Source organism: Pomacea canaliculata, linkage group LG2 (assembly GCF_003073045.1).
Source record: "Pomacea canaliculata isolate SZHN2017 linkage group LG2, ASM307304v1, whole genome shotgun sequence".
Taxonomy (NCBI): domain Eukaryota; kingdom Metazoa; phylum Mollusca; class Gastropoda; order Architaenioglossa; family Ampullariidae; genus Pomacea; species Pomacea canaliculata.
Window position 1 is genome coordinate 24,443,642 of NC_037591.1, and position 27,250 is coordinate 24,470,891.

Genomic DNA, 27,250 nt, shown 5'->3' on the forward strand with positions numbered 1-27,250 from the left:
TAACTGGGAAAAAAATCGTCTGTCAGCAGTCAAGTTCGTGATAGAATAGGACACAGCTGTGACAACAAGAACCGTAGAGAGACGGTTAATGCTCGTTATTCTAGCTTGTTCGCAAGAGCAGGTGAGAGTCAAAATTAAAATGTTTAAAATTTCATAGAAATAGCCATCCTGCCAGAGGGTTAAGTGTGGCTGTGAATTGATCTTGTGGAGATTTAGGTTTTAAGTGAACGCTCTTTCTCTGGGCAAGTTTTTGTTTGTGAGAACGGCATCTCCTCCAACACCACTGCCCTCTGTCTACCCTGCTTCACAGCTACCGCATGCTTTCGGTGATTATTTCACTAACAAGATCTCAAACATTTCATCTTCCTTAGAGTCAATATCGACGCCTCACTGTTTCTGTTGTGATGTTCTTCCAAGATTCTCTCTGACTAAGTTTTTACCAGTCTCTGAGACCGACATAAAGACGATCATTCTAAAGGCAAAGCCAACAGCTTGCAAAGTACACCCAATGCCTACAAGCCTTAGTCTTGATTGCTTAGACATTCTACTTCCTACCATCACAAATATTGCAAATGTCAGTTTGTTAACAAGTGTTTACCGATCTTTGTTTAAAAATACCCTGGTGAGGCCACGCCTTAAGACGTGGACGCTTGATGTCGATGTTTTGAACAATTATCGCCCAGTTTTCAACTTGTCTTTTCTCTAAGATCATGGAGAAAGTAGTTGTGACACAGACGACTACTTTTATGTAAATATTTATAGCTTAAAACAACAGATCTAATTAAAAAAATCTTCATTTTAATTGCTTGTACCCACAAGAATTGTGTTGATGTCAAGTGTCGACTGCTTGACATATTTCTAAACCGGAAGATGCTCGAACCCGATTTGCTGATCACGTGACCAAAAATCTTGTTCTCACGTCGGCCGAAGAAGACGCGTGCCGCGAGCTGCTCCTCCAGATATGTAACTCGGTGATTGCCAGTGACTACCCCAAAATAACGTTTGTAGTTCGAGAGGTTTGTCCATCCCAGCATGATGCCAGGTTAATAGTGTCTCTGTGAGAGACCTTACGTCCACGTTTCGAAAAAAACTGAAGACCCATCTGTTTCTTTCAAAACAGTCTTAAATAACCAAGAAACACTTCTGTCTATATTTTTTTACTTTCCTGGTGTTTTATATATTTGTTCACTTTATTTTTTTCTTCTTTTGTTTTTTTTTCTGCGCAATGAGCATTCTTCTGAATGGATACCTGCGCATTACAAATCGACATCATCTTCATCATAGAGCCTCAGTTCTCAACCGGTGGTACGTGTACCCCTAGAGATACGCCAGCGACATAAATAAGAGTATGTCATTATGAACCCGCGGACATACCTTTGCACTTTGGTTGAAAATCTCTGTGTAGAGGGTCTGGCATCAACCACGAACTGTTCCAAAAATCTATAAATAGGACTTTTATGTAACATTATATACAACAGACTGAACATTCAGCGTGAAAATGATACATCACGATGTTTTTATCATTAAACACCTATCAACCTTAAAAGCTAATACCTGCTGTGTTGCTAACACCACTAGAGAGCAAAACTAAGCAGTCTACTCATATTCGGAGAATTTTCCCTCCGGATATTCCCGATTGTCTTGCGCGCATCTTTCACGAATTAAGACCTTTCCTAGAAATTTTGATTCGTTTAATCTTGGCATCAAGGGAAAGAAGAACCTCTCGAAGCACACCTTGCGATATGCAACTTCATTATTTCTATTCACCGATCTAAAACCATCACCACGAGGACAAATATTAACGTTTGCCACGTAACACAGCATTCCTCTGTATTCCTGACAATATGACTCACGTCTGTTCATTCCGTTTCTTACTTTGTCAATTATTTTTGTTGCTCTACTAATAAACAAAGTCCAATATTATATCCTCTTTTCCCCCAACCCATTAATTCGTGGAGACAGGAAATCATTCAATTATTGTGATGTGTGCAGGAGGGTGTAGTGATGTCAGCGATTTTGATTATATTTGAGATTTTGATAAGATAAGAGAATACTTTATTTATCCCAGAGGGCAATTCAGTTTGTGCAATTCTCTAGCCATAGAATGTTTACAGGATAAAGAAACCTGTCAAAGGCAATCATACAAGGTGACGCGTGAAAAAGTGGCCAGCCTCCATGGGAAGGAAGGGATCAGGAAGTGTAAGTCGAAGAGTTTATATATATAATGTCTACTTCTTCTCTACTGACCTTGTACAAGAGATGTGGAAAGTGATGTCCGGCTGTGTCTTTTGTGACCGTCGCTGAGATACTGCGAGTGTTGTTCTTCAGGTCATCTAGTATTTGTGGATTATCTGTCGCCCTCCCGTTGCCCCACAGGTAAAAGTCACAAGTTGTTAGGTCCAGTGAACTCGGAGACCACAAACCTTTCACTTTGTTCCCACGTCACCAGTCTTTGCAAGCTCCTATATGATGATGATGCTTCGTCGTGACTGTCGCGGGTCGCCCTCAGCGTCGCCAGATGTACACTCACAGCTGCTCACACAGCCACATCAACACACACCCACTCGATCAGCCACAGGTGGGACACGACGTACCTATCGATCCTTTGATGAACGTAGACCACAACAAACATGAAACGAACGGTACAAATAAAAAGTTTAATAAAAAAAAATGTAGATACAAATCAGAAAAAAAGAGACCCAAAAAATTAAAAATACACTTACACATACACGCACAAGCAAGAAAACTATCTAGCGGGTGATTCCACCCGTAAATGTAGAGGCCGCCCTCCCCGCCTGTAACTCGCGTGAGGTTCGCTAAAGATGGCTGCTGTATACTTTATGCTGTATGACGTGGAAAGAAATCTTCGCAGAAACAGATTATTTCGCGATCGAACTAATCCCATTGATCCATGGGATCTTTTCTACTCTATCGACGACTAAGATTTTGACATAATGACATCGTGGAGATAGTCGATGACACACAAGTGGACTTAGTAATTACAAATCGGGGGCGCAGTGTCACACCTACATAGCAAATGTGTCTTGCCCTCCGTTTTTATGCAACGGGTGCCTTTCAGAATGTGTATGTGTGTTTGATATATATATGAACGCCTCCAGCGCGGTACTACTCAACAACCAACGAGGCGAGTTCTTCGAGATGAAGATCGGGGTCCGTCAAGGATGCCTACTCTCTCCCATCCTTTTTAACATCTTCCTTGAGAAAATCATGCAAGAAACCCTCCACGACCACCTTACCTCAATCTCCATTGGTGGCAGACCCCTGTGCAACCTCCGCTTTGCAGATGACATTGACCTCATGGCAGACAGAAATAACGAACTTCAGGATTTGACAGAAAGACTCTCCAGGCGAGCGGGGGCCTATGGCATGGAAATAAGCTCAGAGAAAATCAAAGTGATGATTATTTCTACCAACGACAGCAGCAGCAACATCGGCATGAACGGCCAGAAACTGGAGGAGGTCAACAACTTCAAGTACTTGGGTGCCACCCTGACTAGAGATGGTTGCTGTTCAGCAGAGATCCGTATCAGGATTGGTATGGCAACATCCGCAATGTCCAGGCTGGACAGGATCTGGCGAAGCAACTCAATCAGCTTCAGTACCAAGCACAGGCTGTACAAGTCCCTCGTAGTGTCAATCCTTCTCTACGGCTGCGAGACTTGGACGCTCCTTGCCACAACGGAAAAGAAGCTCCAGGCCTTTGAGAACAATTGCCTGAGAAAGCTGCTCCGCATCTCGTACCGCGAACACAAGACCAACGCATACGTACGGAGCACCGTGACCTCCCTCGTGGGCCCACATGAACCCCTTCTGGCAACAGTGAAGCGGCGCAAGCTCGCCTGGTTCGGTCACGTCACCCGCCACAACACCCTGTCCAAGACGATCCTACAAGGAACCCTCGGAGGGAGCCGTCGTCGTGGTCGTCCGAGGAAAAGCTGGGTCACCAACATCAAAGAATGGACCAAACGCGAGATGCCAGACCTGCTCTCATCTGCTCAAGATAGGACCGGGTGTAAAATTCTGTCTGTTGCTGCTGCCGGACGGTCCCCCCTACGCCCGGAGCGGGCTTGGGACTGACCTGACCTGACCTATTTTAAACTTCACGAAGAAGTTAACACAAGAAGTCGTAGTGTATGTAGTAACGGTACTTGTTTGTTTAATAGAAATTGTACATAATACATAACGCTTACTCGAAAACACAAAGGATGTTAACTACTGCTGCAGCCACAGATAAAGAGAAGACTTTTCATGTTCAGTTATAAACAAGAAGCAGACTTGATTGGTTTTCGTGTTGCAAGTCTTTATTGATACAAATAAGAATAAAAAACATCTATCAATCAGTCTGCACGACAACATTCTTCGTAACATATCTGATTTTACAATGCTACAGTAAGAGCCTACAATCACCTTCAAAAGCTAAGAACTGTGTCTGTTAATCTGAAAAAAGCTCATTACTTTTAATGGAATGAGTTACACACAGCAAACAGTCAAGCAAATACAATTTTATTCACATTTCATATTTATTCCTACAGTTTTTTTTTTTTTTTTTTTTATTGCTCGACTTTTTTTTTAATCTTCCCAAAATAACAATCAAATGTAGAATGATGCTCGTACTGTCAAATGTTTTAAACATTTGTATTTTCATCAGCAGCGCGCGTTGGTAATGCATTGCAGGTGGATGTAATTCGATCCCGTTAATTTGGTCAGAACTATAATCCTTATCCTCCCAAGAACTTTTTAAAATGTGTAAATGCCAGGGGTTTTTTTCGTTTCTATTTTTTTGTTTAAAAAGTATCGAATAATTAACATGATCAAAATAAAAATTTTATTTTTTGTATGTTTCTTGACGGGTGCACAGGAATGAGAGAGCATACTCAAGCGTTCTCACTATGCACGGTTTGGGAATGCATGATCGAGCAGGGCCGCCGAGAGCCAGCACGGGACCTGTGGCAGACGACCTCTCTGGTTCCCTAGTAACTGTAATTTTTTTCCAGCAGCAATCATCATCATCATCATCATCATCAGAAGAAGAAGAAGAAGATCAACAACAACAACAACAACAACAACAACAACAACAACAAGTACACTTGTATAGCGTGTTTCTCCAACATCTGCGAGACTCAAGGCGCTTTACAATCCAAAGGACTGTAAAATGACAATTTACGGGTCGCTGCACTGCTTGCACATAACCAGCAGCGATTCCAGCAGCAGCAGTAGTCTCTGGGTCAGATGGTTATAAAGGGTCTCATGGGATATCCTTTAGCGATGTTGATGTCTAAGAAACAAAAGAGTTGCTGTCGTTGCCATGGTATCACAGAAAGCCCACAACACTGGTTCATTAATACTGTTTATTAACACATTTAAAAATGAAACACCTAGCAGCAGCCTACTGAATTGGAAGCATATTTAACAAATGATTTATTTTTGTCCCTGCGACAACCATCAGATACAAAAACTTTACATTTTTCTCTCAAGTGCTCCACTCTGCCTCGAATACCATAAAGACAACAAATGCCTATCAAAGTGACATAGCACTATATGCTGTATGCTTTTCACATAAGTAACAGTGTTATATTCCAAGAAAATAAGACTTTTTGTCCCATGGCTACCATCGGGCTTATTATCTGAAAGGCTTACAGAACCATTCTACTGTATGTGTTGATGTATGATGTGGTTAATAACATTTGATTTGAATGGTGTATCTAAAGTCGTTTTAGTAGCTGTGAAATACTGGCTAAAACTAAACACCATGGACAGGTCAAGATTTCCAAACCATGCATGCAGCACAATCTAAGATTACCGTGGGCAAAAACAATGAAAGATACCTTACAGAACTGCAGACTTAGGCACTTGTGGGAATTTAGCTTACAGACACTTTAAAAAGTTCGAACCAGAAAAACACCTCTCAGTAATAACTATTTTTCTATGAATTACTTAAGGAGGCGCAGTGAACTGATAGCCAACAAAAGAAACTTTCGAAACACTTCATAAATAATGAGACCTCATGTGGTTAAAGTCACAGGCTTGGCCTTTCAAATATTAAACAGACTGGGGCCGATGGCCCAATACTAGTGTGGGTGCATGGATGTTTGCGTGTGTGTGTGTGCGCGCGCGCGTTGAATATGAAAGAAAAAGAACAGGACGAACGAAGGATGGTTTGGATGAGTGCAGGCGATATGTAATATTATGGCATATTATATTTGCTTCCTGCAGACCATTTCAGCAGAGTCCATAACCATAGCATGCAGGACTCCATACGTTGTTTGTCTGTGTGTACGTGTACACGCGCTCTCATGTGTGTGTGGAAGGGGAGATAGAAAAAATGAATGTAGAAATGCTACGAACGTATACATGTCGCGTAACGCGATGGGCGTTGTGAGATTTGCTCTCACAGACACACTCACAGTCACACACTCACAGTCACACACTCACAGTCACACGCGCCCGACGTGAGCAGCGAAGCCAATCGCTCCTTACTGAACAGATAAACACACACACGTATGGGCTGTACAAAATATATGTTTATTAGCGGTCACTAGATGCGACCGACCAACTCAAAAAGAGGAAAGAAAGAGAAAAGAAAAGAAAAGGAAAAAGATAAGAAAAAAGCGCCCATGAATAGCATTGACAAGCATGCAAACAAATATCCCCACAAAATAAACAAAACGAATCACACATCCCCCCAGCACGGTACAAAGGCTCAACTACACACAACAAAAGATAGCCCCTCCTACACCACTGACTAGGGCAACACGGTGCTAAACTAAACCACCGCCGTCTATCCTCCCCTCCCCCCCTCCCCCAACATCCGTCTGGTCAGCAGCCCACAGCAGTCCGTCCTCACCTGACAGTTCACTGACGATCCCACGAGTGGACGACGAGATACAGGTTGCTGGGATCCGCCCCATGCACCAAGCTATATAGGGACCACATCAAGTAAAATTCTCGCCCAGTATCTCTCCGTACCTAAGCTCGCCCGGCGTCTCATTTCGAATCCCTACAATGTACAATCACGGTCTAGCGTTCGAGAAAAAAAAATATTCCACCTTTCCAACTCTTCTAGATTCCTCATCCTTATTACTACAAGACCAGCACTATTGACCCTGCCAGGTGTGCAACCATCCAATCTCCCAGAGCACTAATCTGCATCTCAGTTTACTACTGGCGGTCTCTTACGGACTACTAAATGTCTCCACCACCTGCACCCAGCTATGTAGCCTCTCCCCATTGATTATGACACACAGAATAGGTAACTATCTACACTACCCGCCGGGACCCCTCCTTGCCCTCGCACCTCCACCACCCCTACAGCAAGCGACAAGGGACAAAACCCATCTCATTTTTATGTCTGTTTATGTTTTTCTATTGATGATTATATAACAATATTTCACCCCCCTTTGAAAGGGATGTTGACCCATCAAATATACATTCCAGTTCATTTCACTCACTAATCACTATTTTATACAGTATTCGTGAAAATTTCCAAAATATTTTGAAAAAGATGAGCATCACACGACTACATCTAATCATCGGATATAAGACTGGCATATATTAGTGTAGAAAACACTCATAACCAATGCAATCTACCAGTACAAAATAACATTTTGTGACAAAAAATACATACACTCATTTATTTGTCATTGTTGACAAGACAGCTCGATCGACTATTTCATCAAATACACACTAACTCAAAATGTGAGTTCTGGTGCAGGTACAGAACATGTGTATCAGTCTGCTAGTGCCAGTAATAAGAAATGCTGTAAAAGATTTCTTTTCCAAAAATATCATTAATGTAATGAATACGATAACTTCATCTATGACTAGTTTCATACATCATCAATCCAAGACTCTTATCAGACTTTCATTCTTTCACTGCTGGTTAAATAAACAAAAGCTAAGCTGACACCTGCAGCGCAAAGCCGACATGATGTGACCTGGTGACACTGAGTTTTCTCACAATCTAAAAACTATCTCTGGGATTATTTTATTCACGGATTAAACATTGACAGGTACAAAGTTCGTTATGGACAAGTAACATGAAAGGCAAGTGAATATAGCATAACCTAATGTCGACGATGGTGTTTTGCCTTGTTTAGGGCAAAGAGGGTAGAACGCAGACTCTATGTCTGTGTATCATCTCGAGGCTCCTGTCATCAATGGTAGCAAGCATAAAGCCACCAACCTTCTCTTGAGTACAATAGCAACCAGAATATACAACCTCTTATTAGTGTGGATGAAGAAAAAAAAACAGCAACTGGTTAAACACAACTGTTTAAGAAAATGTCTAAAACAAATCTTTGCAAACATCAGAAGCTGATTTGAAATAAAATTTGTAATTGTGATACACCTTCTACTTTTCATAGAGAGAAGCGGAAAACAAACATTGTAGAATCAAGCCATCGCCACACCCAATGAGCAGCTCGCCCTGAAAGCCAACATTTAAAGCTGTTGGCCGCACCATGTCGACTGGCAGGTAGCTGTCAAATGTGATCTCATCGTCATCTACCTGTGTAACGTGTACGCAGTCGTTCATCCAATCAGAAATCACCAACAACTTTTTGCCCCAAAAGCAGACGTCTGTTGGGAAAAACGGTTGTACTGGTGGTGTATAGGTGGCTACAGGTTTGTTAGATTGATTGGAATAAACACGTACAACACGACGGGACCTTTCTTTGCGCGTGCTGTTTCCATCTCTCCTACATGATTCATCATTTGAAGTTTCATCTTTATCTTCGTCTACCACAGCAAACAACATCCCGTCTTTGTCAGCATCAAAGTTCTGTATCCTGTTTACTTCTGGATGGATTAAAGGAAGACCGAAACACCATGTCTCCTTCTCTCCTGTTTGTTGTAACTTAATTAAACTTATAAAACACTCACCTGTCGTACAGTTCTGATTTATACAATACATGCCGGCATCCTTTGAAGCAAGAATTCTCTTCTCTTGTCCTTCCCATTCCAATATGTGATCTCTTCGTGTGATTGGTGATACTCTTTTTCCGTACTCTTGATCAGCAATAGTTCTTTTAGAATCATAATTCATTAAAATCCCTGACCTCTCTTTAGAGAAGTCACCTCCCGTTCCCCCATAAAATACCTCGATACGTTTATCCTCCTTTTGCCGCAACGCGTGCACCTCACAACATTCGCCATCTCCGCATCTGCTATTGATAGTAAAACTGTGACTATCTCCAATCTGTTTTGTCAGCTTCACTGGCGATCCTATGTACATCTTGACGCAGTTTTCAATGTCGTTAGTGAAATCCCCATCGAGTCCAGGTAGATAATATAAAGTAGGCAACCCAGCCCTTAGTTCTGTCAACCGCTCGGCGCGTCCTCTCCGTGTCATCTCTCTCTCCACCTCCAGGATCTCCATGTCACAGGCTGAACTCAGCGCGTGTACAGCTCGTTCCTGAAGCTCGAAGATAGAGTTCTCCTCGTCTATTATTGGCTGTGTTATGGCGGTAAACTCGTTCCTCAGACTCTCTGACATTTTCTGAAGATTTCTCATCGCCTGGTCACGATATCTTCCTGCCATAGCCACGATGGCATCATGCCGGACTTGAATCTGACAGAAAACAACTTCATGGTTATCGTTATTTGAACTTTCTCCTCTCCTCCAAAGGGTAAAATATTATTATCCTAAACTTATTTCGGGACTTGGAGGGTGAGGTTTTAGTGATTCGCTTTTGTAGAGCCAGCGTTTTGTGAGGGTGGTTCTCATCTACCTTTCCTCTTACTGCTTTACCTTTCCAATCCTCCTGTGAGATCGTGTACCTATTTTCGCCACCAGGAGCGACTGGGAGAAGTTTGCGCTACACAGTTATTGAACAACTACCCCTCCAATTCCGAACACCACTGCTTTAAATACTCTGCTATTATTCGCTTTCTCGTAATTTACGAAAAAAGCTGGGATAAGCATTGTGCACCGATTTATTACTTTTCTTTCAAATACATAACAGCAAAAGCATGCTATGAAAGGCTCTTATTGTTACATATTGCAGATTTGGTGCATATGTGCATGTGTAGACCTTTGGGAAAAGACTTACGCAGAAGAAGATAACAGACCAAAGAGAGGTACATACAGACTGTGAGATACACAAGAATCTTTTGCAACATATGTCGTATATAAGTTACCTACCTGCTTCGCTAATGCAACTTTCTTTTCTTGTAAATGCTCATCAGATAGTTTCAAATTAAATTTGGTGAATGTATTATAAGCAAGTGCAGCGTCAAGACGATCCAGTTCATGTTCAATCGTTTGTTTACAGCGAGCGACTGCATCTGACAGATCTTCTGTAACGTGTCCCTCGTGTTTGGTCAGCTTACATCTTATACAGATGGCTTGGTCACACTGTGTACAGAAAAATATAGCACACTCCTTATTGTGTACAGGACACATGGAGCGACTTCCCTCACTCCGCGCCCTCTCCAGAGCTTCCTCCGTGAAGTAGAAGTTGACTTGTAGATCACACACACCACCTGGCGGTACAGTAACAGGAGCTCTACAGGTAGGACACGGGATGGTGTCTCCATGTCTCTTTGCCAGCTCCTCTAGACACTCAAGACAGAAGGTGTGATGACAGGGTAGAAACCTCGGTGATGTGTAAACTTCTGTGCAGACTGCACACGTCATGTTATCCTGAGTAGCAGCCATGTTCGATGAGTAATTTTTGTATGTTCCAATGTTAAGCAAGTTATAAACTCCTAGTTCATTTTGAAAACCATCCCTGAAATAAAATCATTACAATATGAGTGATTGTCACAACCTGATGTCGGACTTGCGCATTCTTTAAGAATAAGAAAACACGAGATCACCTCAGTTCAGGACGTCCGTTTAATATACACACCAAACTTCCAACATACACACCGTACACAACTACAATTAACGCAGTACACTCAATGAAACTGTTAACTTAATCCAAGACCGCTCTCTGGCAGGTCTTCTGCAGTTTCTTAAACTGCTAACAAAATCCAACTACAACTTTTCTAAGCACGTTATTACATTCAAAAATGTCACAGAATCTTTCACTTTCACACACGCGAAGAATATCTTTCAATCTCTCTAAAGTTCCTTTAAGTAGACGCAAGTCTCTCCTTCTGTTAACAAAATAGTTCAACTTACTGTCTGAGAAGGTGGCAGGCGTCACTGGCGAATACACAACTATTTTTCCTTTGGTAAACGTCCTCACTTACTTCTCCTCGTGTAGCTTACTCTTTCCAGTCCTGTCATCTGCCACTTGATGTAGGATACTCTCTCTCGATCCTCAGCGTTAGGAATGTTCCTCCTGCGAACAACTTCCCTCACACAACACTGTGATCTCCATGAAAAATAACACACTTGCTGGTAGACGATACCAGGCTCCCAGGCCCTCCGGTCGTTAGAGATCCGTTTCGGCGGGTTCTTATTACTCGTCCCTCCACATAAGCTCCTTTCCTTTGCAAGGAACTCCAAGCACCAATTCCTCTGTTGGTACTCACACATGTACCGGTATCATCCGTCTTGGCGGCTGCTTTCGGAATCTCTCTTTATCGATAATTCCTCTTTCCGGCACTTCCTCCTCGCCGGTAATTCCTGAAACGCTTATATTCTTTTAAATATTCTCTTTTAAATATTCATATGGGGCTAATTAATATCTCAACAACCACATATTATTACATCACATGGAGGTAGACAAAGATATTAAAACATCACTTTACATACCTTGTCTAGGCAAGGAATTATACTGATTCCGCACTCTCTTTATCTCAAATTACATTCGTCTGTCTTAGATGACAACTCGTGCGGGAATGCCCGACTCAATACTTTTCTCAAACCCTACCGATTCGGTGAACATTTCACTCACACATGCATGCTTTTTCTGACTTTCTTCCTTTCCACGTATTCTGGCCCAAACACGGGTAAGGGCGGTAATCCTAACCCTTCCAGAACATTCATTATGTCACTGACGGCACGGGCACTGACACATGCTCCTAAAAAAAAAAACACAGGAGGCACGGACTGGTCCGTGACAGTGATATAAGAAAGGTAGACTGGAAACTGAATAAATGGACAAACGAAATGAAGTGAAAGTCGAAAGTTAAAGTAATTTCTTTAAGTTCTTAAAGAACTACTCAAGCCTATTTGTTATACTTACCATTACTATTATTATTTGATACTGCTGTTGTGTAACAGTCTTATGATGATTACTTTGTTGTAAAAAAGTTTGTTTGAAATGAGAAAATGGTTTGTAGTATTATGATGTCTCCATACTCCTAAATTGTTCCCAACAAATCAAAATAATGTCAGTACTACATAAACAACTATCAAACAGACAATAATTGTATGACTACACGATTACCTTTGAAATGTATTCATAATGATGATGAAGAAGAGGAAAAGAGGACAACAGGATATAAACGCAGTTGCTTAATACAATATAACATAGAACCACGAACGTGTATAGGTGGACTGCTGTCTGTCTGCCGAGACCAACACTTAACCTCTTGTGAAGTTCTCCGCTGTTAGTCTCGGCGAGCCTTAACAATGAATGTGACTAAACCGGAAGCTTTGTACACACCTGCCTCGTTTTGGTACTTAAATGGAAAAAATCGTCTACCAGCAGTCCAGTAATACGAGTTCGTGATGGAACAGGACAGCTGTGACAACAAGAATCGTAGAGAGACGGTCATGCTCGTTATTGTAGTTTGTTCGCGCCACCAGGCGAGATTCAAAATTAAAACGTTTGAGCTATCACAGAAATAGCAACCCTGCCAAAAGGCTAAGTGTGACTGTTAATTGATCTTGTGAAGCTTGATGCTATAAGTGATCACGCTTTCTCGGGGCAAGCTTTTATTTGTGACAACACCACTGCCCCCTGTCTACTCTGCTTCACAGCTACCGCATGTTTCCGGTGATTATTTCATTAACAAAATCTCAAGCATTCCATGTTCCTTAGAGTCGATGCCGACACCTGACAGTTTCTGATGTAATGTTCTTCCAGAATTTTCTCTGACCAAGTTTCAATCAGTCTCTGGGACCAACATAAAGACGGTTATTCTAAAGGCAAAGCCAACAGCTTGCAAAGTACACCCAATGCCTACAAGCCTTATTCTTGATTGCTTAGACATTTTACTTCCTACCATCACAAATATTGTAAATGTCTGTTGACAGGTGTTTCCCGTTCTTTATTTAAGAAGTGCACCCTTGATGCAGATGTTTTGAACAATGATCGCCCAGTTTCCAACTTGTCATTTCTCTAAGATCATGGAGAAAGTAGTTGTGACTCAGCTCCGGGTTCATTCACAAATTTCATTTCTCAAGCTCAGTCAGCATATAGACCTCTCCCCTACATTCATTTTCATTTGATCTTCAGGTGCTGTTAACGGTTGTGAGTTAACACATGTTATGTGATGTAACACATGTGATGTGCATAAAAGGTGATATTATTTCTCTGGCGGTATGTTTGTGTGTGTGTGAAGAAAGTATACTGGGGCGAGACCATCAACACACTGACAGCAAAGTATGGCGATCTTAATTCCCGATTGAACTAACAGGACTGAAGGAGGAGGTGGAGGAGGGGTGCCACGTGATTTGATTTAAATGTACGGTACAACAGCATTATTGTGGGTTCTTTATAGTTTCTTTCCAGTAGGCGCCTAGGCACAACGAGGAGTAGAGAGTTGCAGTAAACCAACATACATGAACCTTTCGGTTTTAAAAACTGACAGGAAAGGTGAATGTAGCTGATCCTATTAAGCTGACCGAAGACGTACTTTAAGACCTTTTTTGATATGAGACAAAGATGAGTTTATGATAACACCGAGAGAAACATCGATGTCGGTGCCAGTGCATCCCACTCGCGTTCACAAGCGATCCACGTAATGTGTGTGTGTTGGGGTGAAGGTGGTCGGGTTCTGATATTTCACGATGTGAAGTAGAAGACTTTTTTAGTTATTTCCCTAGCAGCATCGGAAACCAAAAGCTCAAGGGGTCCACCAAGTTTGTCTTGATTCGTCTATGATACAGGGGCTCAATCTATTGCAATGCTTGACTCGTCGGGCATGGGGCTGCCCGCGCATGCGCACACAAGCCAAGCTCCACGCACGCCGAGGCGAAGCCAGACTGAGGGAGATCAAGCCCACATATAGGGTCATGACCCCTAACAATGGCAATGACTTTTCGCCATGGCGCGCTGCATACGACCGGGTTCATGCGCTCTACATGCGTGCAGGCAAAGCCGCCATTTTCAAATTTATATGTCTACACTTTTCCCAACAGAAAAGCTTCTCCAGCGGTCAATTTCTATACTGATAACATGTGTTCGACCGCTCGATAATAGGTGCGTTTAATTTTTATATTGTTATAGTGCTTTAATTTTATACTATAATTAACATAGTTATTGAGATTTTTAACTACAGAAAATGTCCAAATTTAATGCAGAATATCATGCTAAGAGAAGAAAGATTAAGAGTACACATTAACGCAATAAATGCACAAGTTTTCCAGACAGAGGTAGAAATCGGTGCACAGCAGTTCTGAACGCTTGCATTTGATAATTCTTTAGCCGTTAGCGATGGAGAGAATTCGGAGCTGTCAGAATTTCCATCAATTGCGATTCGAAAGTGGAACAGTAACAGAGTTTCGGACAGTTCCCGTCTGTTTACTGGTACGATAGCGTTAAAACGCCAGTTTCTTTGGGCAGTATAATATTTTTCTTATTTTATTGTGGGTTTGTTTGTTTTGTTTTGTCTTGCAAGTCCTGGGCTGTGTGTGAGCTATGCTGATTATTAGGCATAACCTTTCATGTTTATTTGTTCAAGAAGCAGTGTTTGTATGGTAAAAGGATTTTTTGGTGTTAAATGTACTTTGCTTTGTCACATATTGCTGATAATGTTGACAGATTTGGTCTTTGGACTCTTAACTCTGCCTCTCAATTTTATAACTTTTTAGGCCAGCTTAAACGACTTTTTCAAACACCAAGCTTTCCACTGCAGCAGGTAATTAAGAATATTTGTCAAAGAGCAGCATAAGGATTGTGTTCCCAGTGGTGAACCAAAAAAAAAAACTTATACAGATACAGGGATGGGGAGTAGCTGTAGCCTAGCTACAGCTACTGTAGCCGGCTACAAATTTTGTAGCTTGTAGCTTAGCCGGCTACAAATTTTAAAAAAGTAGCTTGTAGCCGTAGCTACATTTTAGAAAGTAGCTGTAGCTTGGCTACACGTTGGCTACTTTCACGACTGTAGCACTCTAGTAGTGTACAAGTATAATGCTCTTTGGGTTGTAGATTTGCATCTATATTCCAGAATGTTCAGCACGGCAGCAATGTAAAAGATGAATGTCTTTGTGCGAGGAGGAAATGATGTTCAACAATGTAGCAATGTTCACAGTAAAATGTCTTGTGCGAGGGAGGAAATGATGTTCAACAATGTAGCGATGTTCAAAAATGTCATTATTGCGACGAAATAAGAATGTCTGTGCTAGAATGTTCGAGGGAGGGAGATAAATAGCAGGCTGACAGTGGTGTGGACCTCTTTGTGAATTGGAGAGAGAGAGAAGTTAGGCCAGCTGCTAAGAAAAAGATACTGAATAAAGAAAACTTCAGTGTGGAATTCAATCTCTGTGTTATTTCTGGTACGAGCAGCCCACTCTACGTAGCCATTTTGACGTGTTGGTTACCACGACCATTCGTCGACAGCGTGTCAGCAAGACAACGACAGCCACTGCTCTCACTGCTCGGTGTCTTGACAGCCAGACCCCACGTGTCTCGCACGCTCAGTACCGGAAGTACCGGGTCGTCCATTGTGGCGGGAGCGATTTTGAAAAACGAAGATGGACGTACCCATCAATTTTGCAGCCTTATGTGAAATTTTTACATTTTTGCGAAGCCACAAAAGTGGATATAGTTTCAAATGCAAGAATGGGTGCGGCAGCACGAAAAGTACTCAACGAACAAGACCGTTACCGGCACCCTGAGACAACTACCTTCCTGATGTCTGGAATTGTCACAGAATGTCAGTGAACTGGACAAGGATATCCCACGGTCAAACAAATTTATTTGCGCACCAACACCGTCTTGCCAAGCAGTGCTGCGGTTGAGAGATTGTTCAGTCTGGCAGGACTTATCATGACAAAGCTGCGCACTAGGGGACAGACAGCAACTTCGAGGCCAAGTTCTGGTCAAATTCAATTCTATGAAGGACTAAAAGAATGTAGATTTGTTTTAAGGTTACCGGTACACTCCAAAAATTAAAATCCATATTTTAAATATCTTTAAGGGTTTTAAATATAGAGTAACAAAATAAGCATTTTAAAAACAAATTTACACAATACCATAAGTCATATACCAAAGGTTTTGGGTTTTTTGTAACTAGAGGCACTGATAAGAAAACTGATGCATAAGCCGTTTTGATATCTCAAGATTTCTAGGAGATATAAAATCAAGATGGTACCCCCCTACTCAGTGTGAATGTGCAATTAAATATTTAGAAAAATGATGTTAATTTTATCAAAAGTAATGTTTTATATCATATTCTCAAATGCATCACTTTGTAGCTTATGCATTTCTAAACAAATTGCAAAATTGTACTGCTGTAGCACAAGCCAATCTTGAGAAATATGTTTTTATAGTTTAGGACTGGATGTCAAAAACGACAAACAGAGAAATTCAAGCTTAAAGATTTAAAATAAATATATCTGTGATCAGATCATTTTTGAAAATATATTTCAGTGTTTATATGCTAATTTGACATCTACTATATAATAAATAAGTCTATTCTAGTATGCCAGGACTTACTTTTCACCCTATCAGCTTTTGGAAAACATTAGTTTGGTGTTCTTTTCTTTGTTTTCAGTGTCAGTGTTAGAAAAAAATGCCTTATGATCTGCTTGCTAAATTAGATTAAGCAGTGTTTTACTTATATTTCCATGCAAACTCATTTATTTCAATGGTCTGTTGTTCATTGTCACAGTATTGATAAGAGGTTGATATTTTTCATCACCACATAACCTAACTTATTGAAAATTCCACCAGGTACCTGATAACTTAAGCATCTGTTTAGTTTTCATTTCTAAGTAATAGGGAACAAATAGTTATAGAAAACAAATGTTTATCGGAAAACTTATATAATTTCTTTTGTCACTAAAACAGGATGAGGAAAAAGATCCAGAAATGTTTAATATAATCGTAAAATATGTGTACTTATTGTGTGAAAAAGGCCGGGGGAGGAAGGGGGCAAGGAATGAATGAAAGCATTTATGGATTCACTAAATAAAATTGTCGGTATATCGCAGTTCTCCGTTTCATTATTATAATAAAAAACTTTGTAAAGCAAGTAATAGTGTTTAGTGTGTATGTTTGATGTTTGTGTATATGCTACAGCCAGCTGGCTACAGCTAACTTGGTATAACATCAGCTTTTAAAAGTAGCCAAAAGAAGCTGGCTACATTTTAAAAGTAGCCCAAAGTAGCTGGCTACTTTTTGGAAAATTGTAGCTGTAGTGTAGCCGGCTACATTTTGAAAAAAGTAGCTGTAGCCTAGCCGGCTACAAATTAAAAGTAGCTTGCCCATCCCTGTACAGATAGCCCATTGACAACTGATTGTGACTGGAAGTATCATTTCAGACAACTTTAATGGTCTTTTTCAACAACAAATCATAATAACTTTATTTTTACATTATAATGGTCAATAATTTATTTTACTGTTATTCTAGATAGCTGGCTGCTGGCATTTTAAGATGAAAGTGGTCACAGGGTGTGCAACTTCCCACCACAATCTGTTGAACCAGATCTCTGACCAGATGCAAGCTTCATTAATTAGAGCTATAAAGCTGATTCCTCATGTCCTATGCTTCCAGTTCTCCTGCACAAGTCATTAAGTAAGTGCAATTTACTTTTTGATTCATAATATTCATAATCCTTGTGCAGAAAGAAAATTTATGAAGCATATGTGACCATTAATGGTCAAAATGACTGCTATGTTATTGTGTGCTGCAGATTTAAGGAAGGAGAAAAAGATAATACCTGAACTGTTTGAACACAGTCATTACACCACAGATAGTGTAGCTTTGTTGTGATGCTGCACTATAAGAGTGTGTTATTATTATACTTTTGATCTTGATTTGTGAAATCTTATTTGCCTTCTATATTTATTTCCATGCAGGTAACTACCAATAATCTAGCTGAATCTGCAAGGGACAAAAATGTCGGAGGTGGAGAGTGATGACAAAAATGCTCCCACTCAACCAAAAAGGATACAGATAACTCCGATTAGATTTCGGTCTGTTTTCATTTCCTCTGCTTAATTTTAGGGAATTTTTTTGGTGGACATCATGTAGGGACACAAGGCTGTGTCCTCTTTCTGGTAAAATAGCATACAGTGATAAACAAATTTTGTACAATAACAATAAAATGTTCTTTAAAAAATTTTTTAACAACCTATCAGCAGCTGACAGTTTTAAATGTACTAAGCTGAAAAAGTTTATGCAAATGTATTCATTTGACACAGGGATGCACAGCTAACAGCGAAGGAGAGAAGGATGCCGAGGAATCACTATATGCTGACCATTCAGTTATGCAGCAATGTCCACCACCATTGCCATACTCTTTGCCACTAGTGGTTGGCACCAGCTCAAGGGTGTCCCCAAGTAGCAGCTTTCAAAAAAGGACTGTTTCACCTTTGCCTTCACATCCCCAGCGCCTTCCGATTCCATTGTCTGGTTTTCAGCCTGCCAGCATAAAGACCCATAACCCCTTGGAAGGTAATTTAGAGCCATTTTGTTTATATTCATTTTAGCTTTTTTTTTCTTTCCCTTGGCCAAGAGTTATGAACAGTGCTTTTATGAGTTAAACCGGAAGTGGAAAATCCCAGCCTTTTGCCATAGTGAAAAAATTTGAAACAAATATGGATCACATATCAAATAGATACGACAAATGGAAAAGAGTAACCAAAATTAGTGGTATTTTCCAGGCATTGTGAACTATAGCAAAGCTAGCAAAGATCAGTATTTTACATGTTTTCTGCTATTGTGTTCTTAGGTTAGAACTAAACTAGAGAAAGTTGTGATGCAACAACTCTTCTGGAAGAGATGAAGAATGATACAAACGACCTTAAAAGGATGTTTACATGGATGGAGGAACAAGAACAGGAAAGGCAAGTGACACGGCAAATCTGCCAGAGGGGTTCCAGTCTCCCTTAACAATCAGCAGAAGTTGTAGAGAGTCTTGAGTGAGATATGAAGACAGACCCAGAAAAAAAGGACATGCTTGGTATGTGCTTTATTCTGATTTGTTAGTAGGAGGAGTCAAATCTTTTTTTGTGATTCCCTTTAAAGGTTTCCATACCATACCATTCATTGTATAAAACTAATGACATGTTTGCAGTACTAAAAAGGAATAAAGGCATTGTTATGGTGGCATTGATTAGAGCTGATAGTAAATTTTCTGTAACCACTTTTGCTTGGTTGTATGAAACTTCCTGAATGGTTGCTGTCTTTTTTTGAGGGGGGTGTTGTCTTTAAAGACTAGTTCTCATAACAGGTATTATAATGTTGCCCACTGCAATTTTTTTTAAATGATGTGTTTATTTTTGTCTGTTTTCAGGAATGCCATTTGGTGATGTGTGTCGGGCTTCACATTTAATCATGTAGTGAGGGGCATTCTATCTGTGCTATTTTCAACTGAGTTGGCCTGGTCTTACAACTTCACAGGGACTCAAGAACCAACCCTTCATTTTACAAACAGTTCAGGGTAAGGATTTAAATATTTGACTGTGTGTGTGTGTGTATATGGTACATTAATACATGCCTGTCATAAAATAGGACTGTTTGGATTGTTTCTTTATCTTTAGTTATGAACCTTAACATTTGACTCTGCTAGGTGCAGACAAGAATTTCATGAGTCATTAAAAAAAAACATGACAGGAAGATAAATCAGGCCTGGAGAACTGTCCCTACCTCATTTTATTGTGATTGAATTACATTGCAAAAATAAAATATGGACACATGTTTACGCTATTTCTAGTGACTGTAGTCCTTTAATCAGCTGGTTAACACAGTGTAGAAAGGAATTAAAATGACTGTTTATAGACATCTTTACAGTTCCCATGTATTGGGATTGTTTTTGAAATTAGTATTTCCAGAGTTTTTCTGCCTATAGAAATTCTAACTGAAATTCAAATGCAGTTCCACTTGTAGTTCCTTTCTGTTTATAACACTTTAAATTTTTATGCCACTTTACATATCAGTATAATTTGCTTGTACCTCTTTTTGTTTCACCTTATATTCTGGATTTTAGGGTCAGTAACCTACAATTAAGTGATTACTTTTTTATGCAGACCTCATATTCTTATATTTGTTCTATTTTTAGATGCTGCAAGAAAAAGTTATCCTGAAGCTATGGATGCTGACTTGGTTAGCTGGTGCTAGGGATCAAGAGAATGGCAGAAGGGAAAGGGCTGAGCACAGCCTATACGTCAGTTAATTGTTCTGGGGTGGAGGACGAGTAAAGCTGTGCAACTTTCTACCTACAGTTGTAAAATTCTTGTACATAAACCTGCATATACTAAGTCTGGATTTATATAATTATATAAAACTGTGGTATGATTATTATTTACTCTAACCCGTTAATTTATCAGTGAGGGTATTTTCACCCGATCCAATAAGAGATGTGTTGTGGTAAATTCAGAATCATTTATATGTTTACAGTTCTTTTCTAATACCTTCTAAAATTCTTGAACATAATTGTGTTTCAAACATGTGTTTGATGGTTTCCTTTTCTTAGTTATAAAAGTACAATTTAAAATTTTAATCTGTTTTAAAAGATTGTAGTTGATACCATAAGCTGCAATCCAACCTAGAACCTTTTATAGTTAATTTCATGACTGATTATTTTTAGAAATGTCTATGAAAGCATTGCTCTTTTTTTGACAGCAATTCAGTTTGTACTTATCATTTGATATATTGTCATAGATCTTTGAACCTTTTCTTTGGGAAAATGTAATTAGTGTTAAGGAAACTGCAATTTAATTTTAATGGTTTTGTCAGTGGATACATGATTTTGCATCGTTCTACAACTTATAATTCAATAACGAATGTTGCATTAATATATCAAGAGGAAACATCTTTTATGTATACAAACAGACAATGCTTTAAAAAAATTTTGTATATTTTTAAAATTATTTTTTTTTATCAGTTTGCTTTTTATCCTTATTTGTGATAACATTTTTACCTTGATAAATGATAAATTGTTTATGTATACAAATGAGACAATGCTTTAAAAAAAATTTGTATATTTAAAAAAAAATTTTATTAGTTTGCTTTTTATCCTTATTTTTACCTCAATAAACGCCAGTAAATGACAAATCATGTTTGTTTGTTTTTTTTATAACATTTTGCATTTTTGTGCACTCTTTTGCTGCTTGTTATAATTATTGCAAAATACACCAATTATTAATCCATTTGATAATTGTTGGTATTTTTTAGGAATTTTAGCATGTCTTGATTTACAAATATGTAAATCAAGATATGCCGAAATACCTAAAAATACCAATAATTTGAAGATATATAAATAGTGGGATATATATAAAAAAAAAGAAGAAAAAACAGATGGGACGTACCCAAGAGCCATTAGGGTTGACTAGAGGACACAAGGGGGAGAGTCCCACGGTTGTTTCCCAGGTAAAACAGACATGACACCCTTGTTACGGCCCGCTTTCACTTTCGCCATGGGTCGGACGCCATTTTGTCATATGGCCCCCGGGTACTCATGACATGTGTCCCACCTGTAGCCAATATTCCTTTGCTGCTGGGGTTAGTCTCGAAAGTCATGCTAATATAGGAGTATCAAATAAGCATTTTTAATATGTTGACCTATTTGCAAAATTAAGAAAACTCGATCATCTACGTTTACGTTCATACTGAATGCTAAACCATCTGACCTTTCAAAGCAAGAAAGACGCCTCAGCTCTAAACATGGCCTTACTTCCTGTGTTCATAACCAGCAAATTCCCCCTTAAAATTTCTCCTTCGTTTGTTTGTCTGTTTTGCTTCTTCCTTTATATCGTAGGTTATTTTTGTATGTAAGCATGTAAGCATATAAGCAAACAAATTTAAGTCTTACAAACCTTTTTCGTCATTTCTGCACGTCGATCGAACAGCAAGAATGTGACAAGAAGCTCCAGTGATCAAACGTTCCTCCCTGTCCGCTGTGTTCCAGGTGACAACGGGTGTTACCTGTCTATGCAGATGAGTAGACCTCTCCTCCGGAAATTCCCGATGTGAGTAAAACGTATTACGAGCGATACCTTTCCGCTATTTTTAGCATGTTATCGCTTTGAATGGTGTAAAGTAGAAAAAGGACTTAATCTCTCCTCCTCCCAACCTTCCCAGGACAGGTATTGCCAGTATCTACGTACAAATGGATGTCACTGCAGGTCTTGTAATACACAATGCCCTTAAAAGTATAAAGAAATGATAGTCCATCAGAATCTATTTTTAACTCGAAACCTAATTTAATTTTGTGTCAATCTTGTTTCACACTCAACATACTGTCAAGAAATCAAAGTTAAAAGTGTTCCCCTCACACGACTTGACAAGCATAGTTTAAGATGCCCACCTGACTTTGCAGTTGTAATCTGGATTGACATGCTCTCCGCCTGAACATCAGTATTTTGTTATACAAATAGACAGCTTTCGTTCGCCCAAAGGTGTCTTATCGATACCTAAATAAAGTTTAAAATAAGCCTCAAACCGCCAACGTTCTCTTGAGTACACTAGCAACCAGAACATAGAACATCCAACTGGTGTGGGTGAAAAAAAACCAAACAAACAAAAAAGCAAACAAACAAGAACTGCTTAAAGCAAATTGAGAAAATGTACAAACAAAATTTGCACACAGCAGCAGCTGATTTGAAATGCAATTTGTACACAACAGCATATATAAAATATGTACACACTATTTGGTCTGGGAAAAGAACCACAATGATGATTACGATTATAGTCAACCTTGTATGACGAGGACTTTTAGACATACGTAAATTATTAAATAGTCGAATACTTACAACAATTTCTTGTTTATCGAAGATAACATGCTGCAGAGTGTAAACAAACACAAACCAAGTCTATTAATGTAACAATTTTCTTTCACATTTTTTAAAATTTCACTATGAACATAAGATACAGTTAGTTGCTGATATAGAGCTCAGTATTCACCAAATGTTATTTCTCTATTTAGATTTTTGAACACGAACTTTAAATAAAACATCTGTTTCAAGTAGTGCTTAAAGTTCTTGACTACATCGGCTTACTCCTGCTTTTACAAAATTGTCTGTTGGCACGTTTGGAGTCATACTGAAGAGAATGAGCCAACAAAGAGTTTCATCAAGAAATGACATTATTTTCAGCATTCTTGAAACCAAGTGGCATTCACTTTATTCCACTGTTCATGGACTGGCAACACGTGCTTCAATGAACGACATAAAAAAAGAAGCGCGAGCGCGCACACACACACAAAGAAGTGGCACGCGCACACGTTAGCATAATATGTCAGAAACAATACTTACAAATGTTGGCAAATTTGTTCTCAAATAAAAGAAAACACTTCAGATCTGTTATAGTGACAATTTTCCAGTAATTCCAATTGATGATGTTGAGCGAAGGAAGAAAATGATCTCCGATGCATTTGTGTTTCTACCTATGCATGATGACACTGTTACAAAATTGTCGAGAATATGGATAATCGTTATTCCCTCATTTACTTCAAATTACAGAGATTTTAATGCAGAACTAGTGATTCAGTCTGCTAGCATAGAAGAACATAATAAGTAGTGTAATTAAATATGTTAATGTAACATCAACACAGACGGCATACAAAAACTAAGTTGTAAATTTAAAGCATTTCTGTGTTGGAAGTATAATGTGTAATTATAATAACAATAATCATCAAGTAATACACTCAAACGTAGATTCATATCTAGAATGAAATATTTCCAATTAAGCTCATCATTTGGAATGCTAGAAACTGCTGCTGACTATGATGGATTTCCAATGTTCTGTGGGTGTCGTTCTAATGTACTGCCTCATACTATACCACATCAAATAGAAAATGTCATCTGGAAATCTGTCCTAGTAGACGACAGGTACTCTCAGGACCCATCCATCACTACATCCAATCAGCAGCTGACCGTTAAGGTCAAGGTTCAGAGCTGTGGGCCGCACCATGTCACCACTGCCAGGAAGGAAGCAGACAAAGTTGATGCCACGGTGTGATACTGTTGTCACGTGCACACAGTCGTTCATCCAATCAGCGATCAGCAGCACGTCTTTGCCATAGAAGCAGACGTCTGATGGGAAGAAGTTCTTTTCCTTGTAGGTCGCTATGGGGTCGTCAGATTTGTTAGAATACAGACGTACAACACGGGAACGCCGGCTACCCTCTGTATTCTCGTTTGTTTTCATTGATTTATCATCTGAGTTCTTATTCTCATCTTCGTCTACTGCAGCAAAGAACGTCCCTTGCTCGTTTGAATCAAAGTTGTGTGCCCTGTGTAACTGTGGGCTCAATAAAAGAGTAAGTGTTTCTTTTTCATCTCTTTGTTCATCTTCTATTGAACAGATACTAAACACACCCGTTTCAAAGTCCTGACTTAACAAATGCATACTTTTATTCTTAGAACCAAGATGACAGAACGATGGCTCTTCCCATGGCAAAATGTCATCCTTACGTGTAACGCATGATATCCGCATTCCGTAGTCTGTCTCAGGTCCTCTTGAACCATCAGAGTTGACATTTACACCTTTCTCTTTAGAGTAGTCGCCTCCTGTTCCGCCATAAAACACATCGATACTTCCGTCCTTCCTCTGCCTCATAGCATGCACTTCCCGACATCCTCTATCGCCAAATCGACCCACGCGAACGATGTCTGCGGTTTTCTTGCTTGGAAAAATCTGTTTGACTGGTGACCCGATAAATGTCTTCATGTAGCGGTCCTCAATGTAGTTATAGAAGTCACCGTGGAGTACATGGCGGTAAGTCGTGACAGGCAGTCCATCTTCTCGTTCTCTCAGTTGCTCTGAGCTTCCTTCTCCCCGTGTCATCTCTCTCTCCACCTGCAGGACCTCCGTGTCACAGGTGGAACTCAGCGCGTGTTGAGCGCGGGATTGAAGTTTGAGAAGTGAGTTGAGCTCACCTTGTACTCGCTGTGTGTCAGCGGCCAGATCTTTCTCCAAATCATCGGAAGCTTTCTTGAGTTCCATAAGTGCTTGGTCGCGATCATTTTGCTTTTTCCTTGCCAGGCACAATGCACGTCATACCGGACTTGATCTGTCGGACGTTAAATAAAACATGCTTGATTGCTAAACTGTTCATACACTGCAACGTTACCATTAACAAAGTGTTTTTAAGACCTAAAATACTATGGTTTATTTTTATGACCCCCTTTAATTTTAAATATATCTTTAACTTATTACTAATTTTTCTTTGTTGTTTATATTTTTTATTCTTCCCAATATTTTAGGATTTAATTACCAATGATGCGAAGAAGACCATTAATTACGTTTTTCCATACAAGGTCGGTATTGCTATTAGAAGGACCTACCTGTTCCGTATACATGTTTGCACAGCTCGCTTTTCTAGGGCTCTTGTTCGCACTTTGTTTACAAAGATTCCAATTTGTTTTTAGGCGAGTGATCGCATTCTTTAAAGGATTTAATGTTTTTCAATCGTTTTCTTACAGCGAGAGACGTTTCTGGCAAATCTTCAGTAAACATTACCGATGCCATCGTGTTATGAGTTTACATCTGTTATACAGATGCTTTGGTCACATTGTGTACAGTAAATATAACACACCCTCCTTAGTGTGTACAGGACACATGGAGTGACTTCCCTCAATGCGCGCCCTCTCCAGAGCTTCCTCCGTGAAGTAGAAGTTGACTTGTAGAGCAGACACACCACCTGGCGGTACAGTAGCAGGAGCTCTACAGGTAGGACACGGGATGATGTTTCCATATCTGTATGCCAGTTCCTCAAGACACGGTAGACAGAAGGTGTGATGACAGGGTAGGAATCTGGGCGAGGTGTAAACTTCTGTGCAAACTGCACACGTCATGTTATCCTGCGTGGCAGCCATGTTTGATCTTTTTTTGATGTTTCGATGCTCACCAAGTTATAAGCTTTTCATTCACCCTCAAACAATCCCTGAAATAAAAGCATTACCATAGGAGTGTTGTAGGTAATTTAGACATCCAACTGAGTAAATGGACAGAAAGAAATGAAGTGACAGGAGAGAGTTAATCTAATATACTTCTTTTGTGCAAGCGTACCCATGATCATATGACTTGGCAAGCATCTTTGTTATACCTACCATTAGTTTTATCGTGTCTTATATTTATATTTATATTTAACCCTTATATTTATTTTGCTATGCGGGTCAGAAGAAAACTAAAATATCGTGTGCCCCTAAAGCTACGCCAGCCACATAAATAAGAACACGCCATTATGAACATACCTTCACACTTTGGTTGAAAATCTCTGGTGTAGAGGGTCTGGCATCAACCACGAACTGTTCCAAAAATCTATCAATAGGACTTTTACATAACATTATAAACAACAGACTGAACATTCAGCGTGAAAACGACACATCACGATATTTTTATCATTAATGAACACCTATCAACCTTAAAAGCTAATACCTGCTCTGTTGCTAACACCACTAGAGAGCAAACCTAAGCAGTCTACTCATATTCGTAGAGTTTTCCCTCCGGATATTCCCGATTGTCTTGCGCTACTTTCACAAAGACCTTTCCTAGAAATTTTTATTTGTTTAATCTCGGGATCGTGTGAAAGACGAACCTCTCGAAGCACTGCTTGCGATATGCAACTTCATTATTTCTATTCACTGATCTAAAACCTTCACCACAAAAAGGAAAAAAATGGCACACATCCGAAAAAATGTGTAAACGTTTGCCACGTAACACAGCATTCCTCTGTATTCCTGATAATATGACTCATGTCTGTTCATTCCGTTTGTTACTTTGTCTGTCAATTATTTGTATCGCTCTACTAATAAACAAAGTCCAGTATTACATCATCTTTGCCCCCAACCCATTAATTAGTGGAGACACAAGAAATCTTTCAATTATTGTGATATGTACAGTAGGTAGTGAGGTCAGCGATTTTGATGCATATTTGAGGTTTTGTTCAATTCTCTAGCCATAGAATGTTTACCGGATAAAGAAACCTGTCAAAGGCCAT

At 39.7% G+C, this 27,250-nt stretch overlaps 2 protein-coding genes across 7 annotated transcripts in view; both read right to left on the bottom strand.

Annotated features, from left to right (window-relative positions):
• Positions 1 to 27,250, bottom strand: part of LOC112556184 — a 34,224-nt gene that overhangs the window by 5,760 nt on the left and 1,214 nt on the right. Inside the window, exon 2 of one of the 2 annotated variants that reach the window (XM_025224953.1) lies at positions 2,248 to 2,603. The gene's annotated coding sequence lies outside the window, so the exon portion shown is untranslated. Of the gene's footprint in view, positions 1 to 2,247; positions 2,979 to 27,250 lie in introns of those variants that run through there. The other variant, XM_025224952.1, reaches the window with a different exon arrangement.
• Positions 7,265 to 25,261, bottom strand: LOC112556177 (tripartite motif-containing protein 2-like). 5 transcript variants are annotated; one of them, XM_025224933.1, is made up of 4 exons: positions 22,125 to 25,261; positions 21,618 to 21,829; positions 10,163 to 10,751; positions 7,265 to 9,589 (listed from the first exon to the last, which is right to left on the bottom strand). In XM_025224933.1, exons 2-4 carry the CDS (start codon positions 21,626 to 21,628, stop codon positions 8,372 to 8,374), a joined length of 1,818 nt encoding a protein of 605 aa, XP_025080718.1. In that variant the 5' UTR covers positions 21,629 to 21,829; positions 22,125 to 25,261; the 3' UTR covers positions 7,265 to 8,371. The 5 variants fall into 5 exon arrangements, with proteins under 5 accessions (XP_025080718.1, XP_025080723.1, XP_025080722.1 ...); XM_025224938.1 differs by lacking the exon at positions 21,618 to 21,829; XM_025224937.1 differs by lacking the exon at positions 21,618 to 21,829 and having other exon boundaries at positions 10,163 to 11,596.